A 17,960-nucleotide genomic window follows, 5' to 3' on the forward strand; every position below is an offset into this window, starting at 1 on the left:
ATTGAATGCAGTACAAGAATAACTCTATTTTAAATCTTTGAAAGTGGAAACAGGAAAAATTCTAATGGGAGTTTTTAACAACTTTTGTGCTATCCCTAAAAATAATTTTGTATGTTTAAGGAATAAAAATGTTATATGATTAGGTAGAACTTTCTGAGAAAAACATTTACAAGAATGAGTATTTTGTTAAAAGTAATTAATGTGTTCATAACATAGGTGTAGAGTAAATGTATAATATATTCCTTGCTCTAATTAATGCAACGTCAATTTAAATTGGAGTGCCTGAGGAAGACAGTCCCTTTGCCATGTCCTGCTGATCCTTGTAACGACTTACATGTGTAGGACACTCCCCATCAAGAGCAGTTCTGAATGGAATGGACATGGCCCAGTCCGGATGACTTTGGGCTACCTACTCGGAGGACTGGAGATGAGCCGGGGATGAGCCACATGTGATGCCGATGCCCTCCTCGACAGGCATCTCGCAATTACGTGGAAGTCAAGCCGGCGAGCAGACACATGTACAACATGCCCACACTTGTACTGCCACTCCGGCCATATAGGCACATATATCTCGTATTATTGTCTGTGCCTGGACCATGAATGAACTCAAGTGGCGGCATATTCGATGTATTTACGAGCCATTTCACAAAAATAAAAAAACAAAAGACCAACAGACGAATTCAACAAGACGAAAGGCGAGTTTGCTGTTTGAAAATCGGGCACTACCATATGCAGAATTCAAATTTGTAGATATATCAAAGTTTAATCGTGAACATAAATTTCCGTCTACTACAGCAGATGTGTAATTACAATTTGAGACTACCTATGTGTATTTGAAATGCAATACCAATTAGCGAATCAGTCCAAATCAAATAACTCCGTTTCTGTTTAACATCAAACTAAATTTGGGCATTGATTAATTTTGGGAATATCAGATTGAATACATTAATGAAACAAGCTAGGGAAAACAGACGTCAAACTTAAAATATTGACAAAGATCTTAAGTTTTTGGAATTGATTTTAATTTTCAATCAATATCCTGTAATCAATAACCGAAAAACTCCCCCCTTAAATAATTAAGTTTCGATGAAAACTTTAGACCCACATTTTTCAAAAAACTTGCAAGATTTACCAAACTTGCTGGGACATAATTTACAAGTAAAAACCCCAAAGAAAGCCCTGCCATAAGGATTCTGAAATACGAGGGCAGTGCTACCTAAACGCAGAACCACCTAACACACCTGAAAACCCCTTTTCCTCCATCACCCACATAAAACATTGCAGAGGGGGGGCGAAAATGGTGAGGGAGACCCACTGACAGACGAAGTTTGCGCAATGTAGCGTAAATTGTGTGTTAATTCAATTATGTGTCAGGTAAACACCATACCACACCACACGAACCAGCGAACAGCCACCAGAGATGCGTAATTAAAATACCAAATGTTTATTCAGGTAAATAATTTCAAAGTGCAAGTCGAAAGCGCCAGCAACTGCAATAACAAAATTGATACCGTTTGCCCTGGCTGTTTTCCTTTTTGGCCAACGAATGGAACTGACTTTTGGCCATGGAGCCGCGGCCAAAAACAATCTAATGTCAGTTAGACCAACGGCCCCTCACGAAAAAACCCAAACCCCACGACCCATTGAAGCGTTGAAATTTCCAGCGTGCAAAAGTTTTTAACAAAACTTTTCATTAAAGTTTGGCCAAGACCCAGAGACCAAACCCCGAACCCCGGGCCAAAAGACCGTCAGCGGCAAAAGATGCGAAAACTTTTTCGCTGGCAGGCGTAGTAAACGTCATTTCGCTTGGAGGCGTTTGGCGTTCGGGGGCGTGGCATCAAATGCACAAAACAAAAAAATTATTTCCCGGTTCTAATGCACATGAAGAAAATATTGTCGGGCTTAGGTCATAGACGATTTCAAAAAATATTGCGAAGAGCCACTCTTAAGATTTGTTATCATACACCAGTTTTAGTATCTCTTTTCTTTGGATATTAAAGTAAACAGTGCCTTAAGAATCATTATCATTTTTTAAACAATTTTTTTTATTTTCACCGGTTTTAAATATTTTTTTCAATGCATAAGTTTTTATATTCAAACAGAAAGAATTTTTATAAAAATATTTTTTGTAATTTAAACATTTATCTAAATTACATTTGATGGTTCCATTTTTTCCAGTGTTCTGAGTGTGTTTAAGAAATGGCTTTGGCCTGCAAAAGTATTAGTTTCATTTCACATGTGTGTGTGTGGGGGTGTTTGTGTCCGTGTGAGGGTGCAAGGTTTTTCTCAAGTTTTTAGTCGCCATCCGCAAAATGTTTTTCTCGCATTTCAATTCACCACAAAAACGTTTTGAGAAATTATTGCAAAAGTTTTTCATAAAATGAAAGCGCATAAATTTACTACAACAACAAGGGCTATGGGGAGGAGGGGGCGTGGCTCAGTCTGAGCCAAATATCAAGAGCCAACAGCAGCATTGCAAGCGTGTGATATGAGAAACACACACACACACACTATGGCAGTTAGGGCACCTTTGTGCGACACACGTTAAGTTGTAAAAACAAAAACACAACCAAAAAATATAGAAAAAAGGAAAAATAGGAACCCAAATACAACAAAGGGAAGACAATAAACAGCGGCGAGTGCGAAAAAGTTGTGGGGTATTTTTGGTGGCGAAGGGGGATGTTAAAGGATTCGCAGGAGGGGCATATCTAAAAATCCAGTCGGAAAATTTGAGAAAAAATTGGTTCGACTTCTTTAATACCCTGCAGGAGTAATATATTTTATCAAAAATTTTGTAAATGTATTTTTAAATAAGTTAGTAACAAAAACCATAATTATAATAAATAACATAGGTATATTTCAAAATAATTTTTTTATTACCGAGCCTACATACTCTAAAAAATTAAAATTTACTTAACTGAAAAGTGGTTTTTTCTAACAGTTAGACTTTAAAAAAAAATCGAAATATGGCTTAAAATGTAAAAAAAAATTATATAAGTTATATTATATTAAATAATTAAACGGAAAATAATACTCGCTATAGGCCTTACCCTTCTTTAAAAAAAACACTGCATACTTTTAGGTACATCTAGATTCGATATATAATAATTATACCCCTTTCAAACACAGCTAAATATACACATCTTAACAAAAATATTACCAAACTTCTGGTTGAAACTCAAAATATTTTAAAAGATAAAAGTCTTATCTTAAAACTTTTTAGGAAATTTAACCAAACCCAATAATATAAGTTAATGTTATAGGAACCATGAAAATTTCAGCGCATTCCAAATTCGTGCAATAACACTTTTTAACGCTCTCCACTTGCTATATGCTTGTGCGCGATGTCTGCGTATATTTTTGTCGACTTTTCAACTTGGCAATTGCGATGGCGGTGCCGGTGACGCGGCACCACCGTTCCGTTCGGTGGTGCGGTGGCACGGTGGTGCGGTGTGCATTTGAAATATGGTCGCTGGTGCCACAAATAAATAACGCTTTCAAATCGCTCGCAAGTGGATTCAGCTACATTTCAGTGTACCAATGTGCCTGTGTGAGTGCGAGGGATTGTTGTGGGGCTGCTGCTAGTTAGGCACTCACCCACACATAAACAGGAATTAATACGCAAGCTAGTGGGCAACAAAATGAAGATGACTAAACAAGAGATACAGATACAATTAAACTTACACAGAGATACAGATACACATGGTATCTCTCTACCAAAATAAAGCATTACTTTCGAACATTCAAGATATTATTTTCCTGGGTAGAAATGTATGTTATTGTGATGCCTTTAATATATTTAGGAAACATAAAAATTGTTAAGCATTCAGTTATTTTGATCTTATGATCTGAAATAATTATTTTCCAACCCTGTTTAGTTAAGTTTGAATGTTAGAAATATATATGCTGCATAAAGCCAAATTGTTGGATAACTTGAAGGTCTGTTCAATGGCTTAATCTGAGCCAAAGTTATGCCCTTCAGACAGCTGACAACTTCTGGTGAACAACTTCGAAATGAAATCAGACATCCTTAAGTTGCCCCATGCGCTCACAAACACACATTGAGGGACACAAAATAACAATTAAACATCAAGCTGACAAACTTTGCAGCAGCAAACAAACAAACTACATGCAAGATGTAGCGTTGTAGCAAATACCGGAATTATACCTATATAAATACGTACATATACGAGTTATGTGGCCGCAGAGAAGACGCGAAAACTTCGCGCCAGGATAAGCACAAGTTGTAAGTAGAAAGGCAAAGGTTCCGGGTGGGAAAACTTTGTCAGCCCGAACGTGACATGAAAATCGCTGAGCTGATGAAAAATGCTAAATCGTGACGGGAATTCCCAAGCCGCTGAGACACTTGCAACTTTGGCAACTCGGGTTGGAGAACGCGAATGCGACACATGGGCTAAGCCTATGGCAATAATTGACCTACCACCCGACATGAAATAAAACAAAAATGGTCTTGAATTATCTCTTGTGAAAGTCTTAAAAAAAGCATTAGAGGTTTGGAAATCAAACTGAGTGTAACTTACCATGCAGCATGTACGTTTATTTATTTTTACAGAACACGAATTCAAGTTACAATACTGTAATTAATTTTGGAAAATTATTTCTTGGTTTTGGGAACTTGTCTTTAGACCTTTTTTAAGTGACATTTTAAATTCCAAAGGATGAATTTTAGATTATAAAGCAAAATTTCAAATAGAAGTAGTACTCTGTTTTATTTGTATCAGGAAATGTAATGCTTTTATATTAAAAAGCAAAGCAAAGAAAAACACATAGTGAGCATCTTTGGTCAAACTATCCTGTTTTAAAATCCAAAATTGTAATCTTCTTTAAAACTAATGTTTATTTTTAAAATCATAAACTTAATTATTTTTGATCTAAAAAAATATAACTTATAAGTAATGATTGTTCTTGATTTTTATATGTTCTTGCTAACAATACATCTTACTTATAATTTGACAGATCTTGTTCAGATTTTTGTCAACTTTTTTACCCTGTGTTGAAAAGCGGATTCTAAGGTTTCACCCCTGGAAAAAATAAAGTTAAATTAATTCTTTTCCTACAAAGGCTCTTTAGTTTGACACCGTCTAGAAAAGTCATCGTTCTGGGAGATCCGTGAAACTCGAGATCCGTCGGCATTTGGGAGTGAGTTGGTAGGAGGAGCCAACTCCCGGCGAGTGTGTCTATATATGGGGCACAACTCCGCGCCGGATAATGGCTTCATTTGGTCCGATGTTTGGGCAACTGCCCCCGGACACTTGATGCCAATGCAGAGCGCAGCACTCGGTGCACTTGACTCCGCCGCTGCAGCGTTTTTATCGTTTAAAAATATCATAAGACGATCCTTGGTGCCCCATCCCTTTCGCTCGTCGAAACATCTCTGCGTTGGCAGCTAAAAATACTGTACAAAATTGTATCTGGCAGTGTGTATTCGAGTTCGCTCAGCATCTACGATTACGTGGCTGTCCCTCCGCCCCCCAGATCCCCCTTCGATCTCATGGACATGGGTGTCGCCCATCTACGAGTTGGTCTTCCGCCTAGACAAAGGCTAATGCACTTTCCGGGCACACAAAATCCGATGGCCAACGCATCGGGAAGAGAATTTCGTTGATTTATAATGATCCCAGCACACTCGGCTACCTAATTGCTCACTAAGTGGCAAATGTGTTCGATGATGAACAGGCTGTCAACCGGCAAACGCAGCATGTGGGGAAAACGTAGGGAAATTGGAAGTTATTAGAGGTGGCCATGTGGGTGGTCCAAAAAAAACCCACAAACATTAAAAGGCACACGGGAAAAATTCAGTTTGCATGTCTTTGAAATTTTAAAAATAAAATTCAAATCATATACATCTTTAAACACAATATAATCCCACTTAATTTAAAAAAAAAACATTAAAGTCGAACTCATATAATTCCAACTACGGCGCTGCGCAAGAATCTCTAGAATCTGCATGCTTAATCCCAACTTTCTAACTTTTATAATGAATAGATCGACTCTGCTAGTGATCATGATCAATAATACAAATACTTTATAGGGTCGGAAACGCACACTTTTACCTGTTACATACTTCCTGACGAATACAATATACTCTTCGAGTAATGGGTATAAAAATATGAACAAAACTTAAATTTAAATGCATATCAAGTAAAATAAACCGCACTTAAAATTGAATTAAAATTAGAATGACTTGATCAAATTGGATTTTTTATGTGTTCGGTTAAATATGTATATACCTATAAATATATTTTAAATTATATATTTATCAAACGTATGTCTCTGTAATTTTTTTTCTTTATGTTTATTATTATGTATATATTTATAAATATATTTTAAAATATATTTTTTTCAAACATTTGTCTCAGTGCATCAGAGGCCCCCATAAATCAGGGCATTTATTAAAAATGCATTTGTAACTTGAACAGTTTGCTGAAAGTTGTTCACCAGCAGCAAAGAGAAAATCAAAACGAGAAGAAAGTTTGTTTTGCCATTTCCTCTGGCTGGGCCACTTTATTAATTTTAAAATAAAATGGCACGACCATTAACAATGCGCCAAGCAGAGTCCACTTGCAGTGGCGACTAAAAAACAGCAAAGCCACAATAAACAATACACAGTGCACAAGGACGAGAAGGAGGAGGAGGAGGAGGACGAGAACAAGGACGAGAAGAGCCAGCAAAGCTGCAGCGAAATAAAACATGCTTACTTACACAATGTTGAGTACGTGTAGAACACATATATCCTAGGTACGTAATTCGTATACTTCTCGGCAACACTGCTCGGTAAAAAGCATCAAAGGACTGGGAAGGACTTTCTTCGCACGCTTCGCAGTCATTTGGAGCATATGTTTCGAACATTTTTCATAATCAAAAAGCTTTTAGCGGCGGACAGTGGCAATGATGGCTGTTGAGGATGCTGCATTTCCCGCTGCCACGCCCCTTGAGCACCGCCAGTGGGCAAGTGGAGCTTATTGTCCGTTTCATTTTCGAGTGCAGCAGCGTGTAAAATCGCAATAATGCACAAGATTCCCAGCGTAGCGCACAGTTGTCCACAGACCGTTTCCCTTTTCCGGGAATAAAAACCGAATCCGGCAGTTGTGTGTTACTACATGACGAACTTTCGCTACCCTGACCAAAACTGAAAAATTTCCCAAAGCCGAAAATGTTGATTTTTGTTAAGATACCTTAATATTTTGTATTAATCGAAAAACACAACTTTTTTATTAACTATTTATATATTACCTAAATACTTTGTATTCATCCAATAACTCAACTTTTCTATTATCTATTTATGTATTTCATTTAATCAAAATCTATATAATTTTAAGGATCTCTAAAATGTTTTGTGCTTAAAAATACAGTTCACAAATAAATATTTTTGGAAAGGTAATAAAATCAGAAAAATACATATACATAAATATTTAATAATAAAATTCAGCTTAATATTTTGTTAGGAACTAACAGCAATATTATTTGTTATAATTATATTATGACATTAAAATAAACGTTTTTAATAAAACAAATGCCTTGTTTATTTTGGATATTATTTTGGATATTATATTAGATACTCATAACTGAACCTATGAATACAGTCTCTTAAATTTGCTTTCCCTTTAAACTATCAAAATATTTAGGAAAATCTAAGAAACCCCAATAATAGAGCATTCCTACTTGACAAATGCAAGCCAAACTGCGAGCAGAAGCGACAACAGAAACAACACTACACAACATTTGTCATGGCAATTGATTGCGAAGAAATCCACAACACCCAAAAACAAATTCAATTTAACTTTCAGCAAACAAAAAAAACACACAGCAAAAATAAATGCTGCCACAACACAAACATCGGGGAATACAACGAAAACAATATGAAATTGAATTCAATTTTCATAGGCATAAATATCTCTAACAAATAGCATTAAATTACAAAAGTAACACAAATGAAATCATTCGATTATAATGGCAATATTTTGTGAATTTCGCAAATTTTCAACAATATTTATTTGCTGTTGACATTTGAGAGGCGGACGGATGACCATTGAATGAGCAGCCTATTATTTGATTCTGGCCTACATTTTATTATTGCCTCTACGAATGCTTTTAATTGGCTTTCATTAATTTTTACGCAATGCCAGTCATGATATGCAAATAAATTGCGCATACGCCTCGTTGCTGCCACATAAAGCACAGCCGTGACCAGCAGGGTAATTGATGCTAAAGATACCCTAGATGCGGCTGAACGAAGCTGTAGCTTTTAGATTAAAGTCTTTGTTGTCCTAGCAATAGCACAAAATAAAATAAAATAAAATACAATTTAACCAAGCAATTTACCCATTGCAAACAAATCAAGAAGAAGCTTGTTTAAATTCCTTAGCTAATGCCCCAAGTAAGTTTTCTAAAATATACCGCCACCTAATCAGCATAAAGCCCACACTTTATCCCCTGAGGTTTGCTACACTTCCTTTATAAATAAAGACCGTTCTCAGCTTAAAGTTCCCTGGCTCAGAGGTCATAATTTCTGGTTAAGCTGAGCGTAATCGGCACTTTTACCTAAATGGACCATAAGGCGTTAAAATGTTGTTATCGCCCCGCACAAAAACCCAGGTCCACACTTTTCTTTGGCCCTTCGACTTACCTTTGGCAGTGCAATAAAAAGCCAAAATACATTTCGATTATGCGGCAAGAAAGAACATTTCTCCTGCCTTCTCCAACTTTTCTTCGAATGTTTCGTTTTTTTTCCCATTTTATTTTATTTCATTTCTGTAAATTTTCCTGCGGCCCTCGACGACAATTTTGGGGGGATTCCACAACCCTTACTGGCGGCAATAAAAGAACGAATTTTGTAAGAAAATAGGATAAAATATAATTTGCTTGAAAGCCAAAAATATGCTTACGAATTGGCGGGGGTGTGGCTATCATTTTTATGGCCAAAGTATTCGAACTGTTTTGCCCAAATTGATGTCATTTTACCCCTGAGCATATGCCCAAGTATCCCTCAGCGTTTCCAGTCATATTTCTTTCTTAAAAAGTTTATACATATATATACAAGAAATTCTGGTGATAGCAATTATGTGTCTGCGATTAGTTGGAAGTGCGCTCTGTTGGTAAGTTTACTTCTTTTGGTCTAAAATATTTTCAAGTTGTAAAAACTTTTACAGCTGTTGCAAATTGGGTCTCAAATGTGTGTGCTTTTTTGCCTTTTCCGCGATCGGAATTCTAATCATAGTAGCTGTGGTGGTGTATTTTTGTTTCTATTACAATAAATCGGAGGACACTACAACAAAGGCTTACTCGGATTCTACGACGGACACTACTCTAGAGGACAGCATAGCCAGTACCACTGATGCCAAGATGCTGATCAGAGCGTATCTTCATCAACTAATAGATAGAATATGATATGTACATAAATACATAGGTATCGAAATTTTAATAAAACTGTGGGTAATTTGAATAGAATGTTTGAAAACGACTAATAAGTATGATTATCCCGATTTGAAGTCGTACTATAATTTCTTAGCTCAACTGATTTACTTGTTCTTTAAATATTTTTCAACTTTAGAAATTTTTTTATATTATTTTTATTTGTCATAACCAAATTTATGGTGCTAAACACAAATTTACATATGCTAAATTGGCCAATATTATAGTCAGCCAACCCAACCCATCGAATCGTAAATTTGACCAACAAGATAGTTACTCTCCCAACCACAAATTACACAAAACAAGCCATTCCATTGTAGTTTTACCATTACAAAAAGCATAAATAAAAATCACGTCTCTATTTTTAATAGTTGTTAACCTTTCGTATAGATAAATAACTATTCGTATTGGTAAATATTACCGATATAATTTTTTTTGTGCTTAGGAATTAATTTAGGAAGGAAGTATATTCTTGATACAAGTTGTTTTTGGAAATTAAGAATGATTAAACATTTCAATGACTCATATAAGAATTTAATCATTTTTTTCCTATTGAAAAGTTTTGGTATTTTCACCATATTTGAAACTCAACAACAAACTACTATTAATGTCTTAACATTTTAACCAGTCTTTATCAAATTAACTGGTCTATGGCAGTACAAATCTACTGAGTGCCTTTAGATATAATTGTTCGGTATACACATTAAACCAAAGCCAAAGCCATTTCAATCCAAATGGAGTACTCCTGGTCAAGGCACTTGGCACTCGGTTAGCTTGCCTTTCACTTATTTGGCCCGCGAACGGAGGAAATCTGTGTGGAAAACCCGCCAACCCATCAAATACTGCTGTTGTGTGAAAAACCGATGCCAGTAGTTAATGGTACTTTGTATGCAAAGTGCAAGACAAAACGAAAGCAAACAAAAGGGCCAAGTCAGTGGAGCCAGGGAGCCAGGAGCCATTGGGAAAAAGTTGAAAGAAGACGTCCGCCCGGTGGCCACAAAATCGTTTTTTTGGCTGCCATTTGATTATATAAAATTTCCGCATTTTTCGCTGGCTGTAAGCGTTTAGTGGCAAACAACTGACAGCTGCCGAAATGCCGGCAAGCGTTTAGTTCCCCCAGCTGCCGAACATATCCCCCATGTCTGTGATGTGATTAAGATGGTTAGTCATTCCATTTAAGAGCTTGGCCCTAAGCTCCATCGCCACTAAAACGGAAGCCGGGCGAACGACTCTCGTGGGCCATCAACGATATCGAATCAGTTTCTCGCAAAAAAATTAATGTCGGTTTATTTCCTAGACGTACTTACACCCATTCCTGCCACACTTTCAATAACTGCAATAAAAATAGGTATATACATAGTTTTCATTGTTGAATGTGGTAAACAGCTGCAGGTAATGGTTTTATGTCTTTTTAATTCATATTTCATGTTAGCTGGCAAACCACTATCAGTAAAAAGTGCTCCAAAAACCTTTTATACAAATGGTATTTGGTTTACATTTTTGGAATATTTTTTGAACCCATATTCAATTATAAATATATGAGGTTTTCACGTTTTTTTTAAAGAGTTCACACCAGCTTTTCCATGAATTCGATGGGTAAAAACATATTTGATCAGCAAGAGTATCGTGTCATTAATTCCATGCTCGCTTTTTAATTTGCCAAGCTAAAAAAAAATGCTTCAATGAGTTTAATTTCATTCGATTTTCGGTTTCTTTTATTTTTTCATTATGTGAAGAGCATGGTTGGTATTTCTTCTTTTCCACAGATTCCCAAGTTTTTTGTTCTCCACTGCCTTTTACAGCATTTGAGCATTTGGTATTTGCTACCTAGAAATCGAAGAGATGGGCGGGGACTTTTACCATTACTTCGATTTGTTTCTTATTTAAATTTTGTATACACTTCAGTGGGAGAAAGAGAGAGGTAGAGGCAGATAGAAAGAGAAAGAATATAAGGGAGTGAGGACCTTAAGTGCCTTTGTCGGTTGCAAAAGCGAATTAATGCCGGGGGAAAAAAACGAAGAGGAAAATCGCTGCGGTTTCCTACTCTAATGCGTTTAATTTATATCCTCTCCCAACTACAACAAATAAAAGCAAAAGAAATGGGGTGGGGATAAAATAAAAATATATATTTATTTTACAGCTGCTGCACTTAGATGTGCGATGGCAATAAAAAGCAGCCCCAGCAAGTGGCATTCAACACCTTTTTTTTTCGTTTTCTATTTCCTTCGCCAGAAAAGCTTAATAAACAAACGCCGAAAATGGTCTAGAGGTGGGTGGTGGGGTGGTAGATGGGTGGTTTGGGTGGCTGGGTGGTGCGTTATAAACATTTAAGTCCACAATTTGCACAGCGTGTAAGGGCGCACCGCCACAACCTGCACCACCATCACCCACACACCCACCAACTCGATGTCCCCCACTCCGCTTCAAGTGGAACTATCCGAGCAGCAGCCAAATGCTGCTGGCCAAATGCAATTTTCACGTGCAACCGCAACGATATTTATGCCACACGAGCAACAAAAGCTCAGCCGGAACCAATTTCAACACTATAAGAAATGGACAACTGACTTTATTTTTATAAAGCAGGTTTACCCAAATGTCAGCCGCTTAATGTTTTTTTTAATTTTTGGGGAGAACCAGTTAACCTTAAAACTGTAAAGTTTTTACAATATATTTAAGAACTTTTAATATTACAGCTCTTCAAAGTAGAGCAAAAAATAAGAAGGGATATTCCATCGATAGCCACGATTCCGTCCGTACAATTGATCGGAATTCAAAAAGAAAACCAACATTTTAATCCAAATGAATGTAGATTTCGTAGGGATATGTGCTAAAACAATTCAAAAATTATGGGCTCGACTTAAAAATAAAAACTAAAAGATATCGTTTTTATTTTATTTTATTTTAACAAATTAAAGCTAGTATATAGTACTAAAACAAATATTTGAAAAAGAAGGTGCGCTGGAAGCTAAAGTCCTTCATCCCGCAAATCGTTTTTATAATGCTTTGTTGAACTAAAAAAAATTCACAATACAATCATCAAGCCTTAACATTTCCAAATTTTTAAATTTGACAAAAAATATGAAATATTATATATATTTATATATTTTAAGTGTTTTCAAGTGTGAACAACTATTTTAAGTATAATTTTCTGTGATGAATATAAAAAAAATAAAATAAAATATGCACAAATTTGTTCAAGTGACCGAGGAGGCACTCCAGCTGCTGTCAGGCTGCTCGTTCCACAATAACTGACACTGGTTGACGCCACCGCCCCGGCACCACCCACATACCATCCCCAACCACCCACTGGCCCCACCCAAAGGCACAGCTGCACCTTTCGCCACCATCGCATGTGTGTGTGGTTGACTGTGCGGGTGGGTGTGTGTTGCGTTTGGTCGTTGGGGTCGAAAAGTTCCATGCGTGCCCTTCGCTTCATGGGATGTGGCAACATAAACATGCCCCCAACTGTGGCATTAGGGAAAGAGGGGCCATGGACCAATGCAAGGTGAAAATATTTTGGGAAATTCCAAAATTGAACTTTGGCCGGGTAGAAACTTTATTTCAGTCCAGAAATATCACATTTTTGAAGAGGAATGAAAACATTAGCATATATCAGAAATTCCGAAACGGTCATTGAATTAATTAAGTTACACTTACTTGTGCTTACTTTAAAGTGGGGAAAGTGCATCTACCGTTGGCGAACGTAATAAGCCATGAACATAAACATTAACAAAACCATATATGGTATAAATACTAATAAAGTTTACAGATACTATTTGTAACCAAAATAAAAATGCTAACAAGTTAATAAAATCGGTTTAGTAAAATATTATAGAAGAAACATAAATTTTGAGAAGATTCGTTTGGACAATATTTCTATATATATATATGTTTTACCATAAGTTTACCTTTTACTATTTTTTTTAATATTTTTATAATTGTTTTTAAGTAATATTATTAAAAACTGAAGTATTTAAATAAAACTTCCTTTAGCTTTTCTTCCAATAAATTGTATAGCCCTTTTTCACTTTTTATGGTATTTTCGCACTTACTGTAGTTTAAAGCCCAATCTTATTTATGGCAGTAGCATTCAAATGCGAAGTGTCACTACTGGGCCCCAAAATGCTCAATGGCTTCCGTTTGGTAACGACAGCGACGACAACCCCGACGACAACCCTGCAATCTCAAGGAGTCATAAACACGACCCGAGCACCTGCAACGGCCACGATTTCCCACTTTTCGCCCCTGGAGGAGGAGGAGGAAGAGGAGTTTCGGGTTTCCGCTTCCGCTGCAATGTGTCGCCCGCCATTATGCAAATGCCGGCTCTCAAGTGGACAGACTGCTCATTGCAATCTGCATTCAAATGACCCCAGCACGCTCCGAGATTTCTCGGCATCATTTGCAAAAATATTAAAGAAAACCCCAAAATAGAATATTTCATGCGCTGCCAGGAATTATGCATCTCTGCGCCTTTTGCAGCAGTTATCATTGCAAATGAGTTGCGGAAAAAGGTAATTGAAAGATGGTTTTAGAAAACGATTTCTTATACTTATCGAATATTTATTTGCACAGTAATCGTACCTTGTGAAGTAAACAATATTTTATTAGAGAGTTTATATAAAGAATATTATTTCTAATTAGTAACGAAGATTAAATTGTAGGTAAAAATTATAAAACATGTATTTTCATAGTATAATTTCTTGACAGATTATATTATATTATCTTTTTTAACTTAATCTAAAGACTTTATAAAATAAATATAAATTGAAGCATTAAAGATATATTAATGCAGATTAATTTCAAAATATATTTACAAGCCGAGGGGCTTAGATTTAGTTATTTTTTGTTAGGTCCTGGCTGTGATCCTTCCGATAAAAGCATCCCCAAGTAATGGCTATAATCTCTGTGTGAAGAAATCTGAGCCCCAGACTAATTTGGCCTTTGGCCTGAGCAGGTGCAGGATGCAGGATGAAGGTCCCCTAGCGTTTTCATAATTTTGACAAGGTAACACACACCAAGCACACACACACACACTCCGCAGGGGAGACAGCTAATAAAGTTACACCCCCTCCCCCCACACACACACACACACTCACCTATACAGACTGAAAGATTGTGTGTGTAATGCGTTTTGTTATGCTCCCTTTTCCCCCCAAGAGAGTTGTTAACGTTTTTTCATAGCCGTGTTTACTCTTTTTCATCTTGGCGCCGAGACTCTAATGACACGCCCACAGCCCCCCACTTGCCCCCGGGGCCACGCCCCCTTTGGCTAGCGAGCGATAAGCGACAATAAACATAAAAAATGAATACTCAGCCCCCGGTGGAGCAGGCTTTTCCCACCCGCAACCATTCAAGCCCCCCGGTTTTCCCAGCTTTTTCACATTTCCAACGCACGCCTGGCGAAAATTTTAACAACCGCATGAGATTTTCCGCCGTCAACCTTTATTGTTGCTCTCACGGATTTTTGCGGATTTTCAACCCATAAACATCTTTTTCATTTTCACTTAAAAAAAACCATGTTCATCCTTTGGGAACTCAAATTAGTTCACAACGAGAATTTATTAATTGAATCATAATTTAATGGCCCCGTAGCGAGACAAGCTCGCATTTTTTGTTCATAAAAAAATATGGCCAACTTGGCTGGCAAAAATCATAATAAAATTTACTCGAGTAACAAACATACTATTATTTTTAAATTATTGGCATTTTCAGCATTGTAAAATATGTGCTGTCAGCTTTAATTAAACGTGTCGCTTATAAAAAAAGAGTTCAACAAAATGTTGGTAAATTAATAAAACGTTACAATTAAATGTAATTCATTGCCGGGTGATAGAACAATATCATACGCCTTAAAAAAAAACAAAAAAGGCTTAATTCAATTGATATATTTGTGTAACAGCTACATAAACTAAAAAAACAACTGAAAAATACTGGTAATTATTTAAAGTGAACTAAGAGCATCTTAAATGGCTTTAATGAGAAAGACAAATGAGTGATATTAGTTCGAAATTGGAATCCGAAGATGGATTTTCGTCAACAGAGGACATTGGAAATAATGTGAAAGGCACTCGAAAAAAGTTGATTTCCATTTAAATTCTTTGAAGTGCCCGGACATGTGGGACTAATTGCATTCACAGCTCATCTCTGAAACTCAGACACAAACCGGCTTAGATGTGTCTGCATGCCATGTGAGAAATGCCAGATTATTAACAAATTCGTATGCCCGACCCCATCCATTTCGCCTGTCAATTTGTCGCATCAGCAAATAAAGAGGCTGGCAGAAAAATATATACATACATACGGCGAACCCGAAGGAGCATACTGGGTACAAGGAAAAGCCAGAGACGAGTGTCAATACAATTTTCAATGCAATTCGAAGCGGAAAAGTCAGCCAGGGAAATGCAGACGACTTGCGATGTGGGTGCCTTCTGGGTGGCTGAGTGTCAGCTCAGAAGGCGAGCAGCTCGACAGCTAAGCTCCGCTTGCCAGGCAATTTTCTCCAAGCGCTGACAGGGATACAGATATGGCAATTGCTGAAATTATTTCCCAGGCGAACTTTTGATGTGTTTCGGCCAGAAATGTTTGTTAACTGCCGAATCAATCTACGCCAATCGATGCTGGGCAAAAACGCATCGTTGGCCTATTAAAAACCAATTTAATTTACTGGGTGCGAGGGGGGTTAGGAAGTGGGTAGCTCAAATACACTGAGAAAACAAATATTCAAAAAAAAATATACATAAGTTCTTTAGACAGTTTCGTTTTCATAAAATATTATTCAAAAATTTATAAACATTTTACTTCACCTGATTTAAATAGCGATGTCATCAAAGTTTTTCATTAAAGCTTCATTTAAAATGTTCAAATAAATTACAAATATTCTGTATGCTACAACTTAATTCTTCTATAAAATGCTATACAAATTAGATATTAATAAACTGGTTATTTACGACATTAAAACAACAAATTTTTAAGGTATTTTTTATCTCAATAAACAAATTTTCAGCAGAACAAGTTTCTCCAAAATTTCTCTCTGTGCATTTTCAGCAACCACGAAATTTGATCAGAGATAAATTCCAATTATTAAAATCGAATTTGCACAGAAAGTCAGCACATGCAACATGCAAGGGGCGTGGCCCGGGGGGCCGGGAGTCGGATTGTGTTGCATTTTGGAAGCCATTGAAACATTTTATCAAATTCTAATTATGCAAAACGGAGGGGAAAAAAGCAATTAAACCGAATGTCCCCAAATTCTCGTATGCAACTAACTATAAAATGGGCAAATTATCAGATCTCCAAAGCGCATCGAATGTGGGGGCGTGGCAAAAACACACATTGTTCGAGGAGAGGAACTATATTTGTTCGTGTTTCGACTTTCTTGATACGTTTTCCAATTAATTCCGCTGTCCAGTGCTAGTAAACGCTATTCAGCCAACAAATTTGCCATGAAATTACATTTTTTCTGCTTCATAAAAATTGTCAAACCTACAAATCAACGATATCCAAAGCTTTTGGGACGGGGATTATATACATAAATGTAATACCCGGTTAACGCATCATAAAATTGCGCTTTGAACAATCGAATTGCCGGTGCTCAAATTGACCCGATAGTGCGAGAAAAATAAAAATCCTTTCAACAGGGAAAACAAAAACAGGATGTGTTCACAATGGCGATAGCATAAAGTATAAACTGTAAATAAATAAAATTTATTGCAAGGCGACTGGAGTTGTGCTTTTGTTTTACAATTTGTGTATCATAGGCGCATCCATTGACAATTGACAATTGAGCAAAATAAATGGCGAAAGCAGAAGAAAAACAAATAAAAACTATGAAAAGTTTGTTCAAAATATATAATTTATGGCAAAAAGTTATGAGGAAAGGGCAAAAAACGAAATTCGAATATCCCAAAATGTGAATATATTTATTTTTTTGAATATATTTAATTTTTAAAAAGGTAATTAGTGATAGTTCCAATAAGTATAATCTTATAAAATACGTCAATTTGAAAAAAATTCATTAATGGATTTTAAAAATACACTCATAAATTCTTATTCCTCAAAATCAATACAAAAATCATAAAAGAAAAATCCATTGCATACTCTCGGGCGCCAAGCCAAATAATTTCTTATTAGTTTTTCCGTTTAAATTACGTGTGTGCCATATATTTTCAAATTAATTTCCCTCATATGCGTATAAATAATAAAAAGGAGTAATAACCAAGTGTGTAAAAACAAATATAAATAATGCATAAATACAATGGCGAGCAGACAGCGGAAAATAAAGACACGTCCCATTAAGTTAAATGCTTGTTCTCCCGTCTCTTTTTTATCCACTCAGGCTCTCTCTTTCTCTGGTTATTTTTGAAGCTTTGGCACTTTGTCATGAAATATGCATGCGCCATATTTACAAGAACACCATTAATTTTGCAATTTTACTGGTTGTTCTTGGATATAAACCGAAAATAAATGTATTAATACTCGCTTTTCGGAAGCTAAACGGTGTGAAATTGAAAAATGATTTGCCGTAAATA

The 17,960-nt window shown here is 36.3% G+C and overlaps 1 protein-coding gene across 1 annotated transcript; it reads left to right on the plus strand.

Annotated features, from left to right (window-relative positions):
* Positions 1 to 8,970: 8,970 nt before the first annotated feature.
* On the plus strand, positions 8,971 to 9,459 carry LOC108013013 (protein midgut expression 1). Its single transcript, XM_017078605.4, has 2 exons — positions 8,971 to 9,116; positions 9,171 to 9,459. The coding sequence occupies exons 1-2, from the start codon at positions 9,082 to 9,084 to the stop codon at positions 9,406 to 9,408; spliced, it is 273 nt and encodes a 90-aa protein (XP_016934094.3). The 5' UTR covers positions 8,971 to 9,081; the 3' UTR covers positions 9,409 to 9,459.
* The last annotated feature ends 8,501 nt before the right edge of the window (positions 9,460 to 17,960 follow it).

Source organism: Drosophila suzukii, chromosome 2L, assembly GCF_043229965.1.
Source record: "Drosophila suzukii chromosome 2L, CBGP_Dsuzu_IsoJpt1.0, whole genome shotgun sequence".
NCBI classification, from domain to species: domain Eukaryota; kingdom Metazoa; phylum Arthropoda; class Insecta; order Diptera; family Drosophilidae; genus Drosophila; species Drosophila suzukii.

Excerpts from the sequence above, each read along its gene's own strand:
- LOC108013013 (XM_017078605.4), top strand. The coding sequence starts at position 9,082 with ATGTGTCTGCGATTAGTTGGAAGTGCGCTCTGTTG. Across the intron at positions 9,117-9,170 it reads GTTGGAAGTGCGCTCTGTTG|CTGTTGCAAATTGGGTCTCA; the intron begins GTAAGTTTACTT and ends AAACTTTTACAG.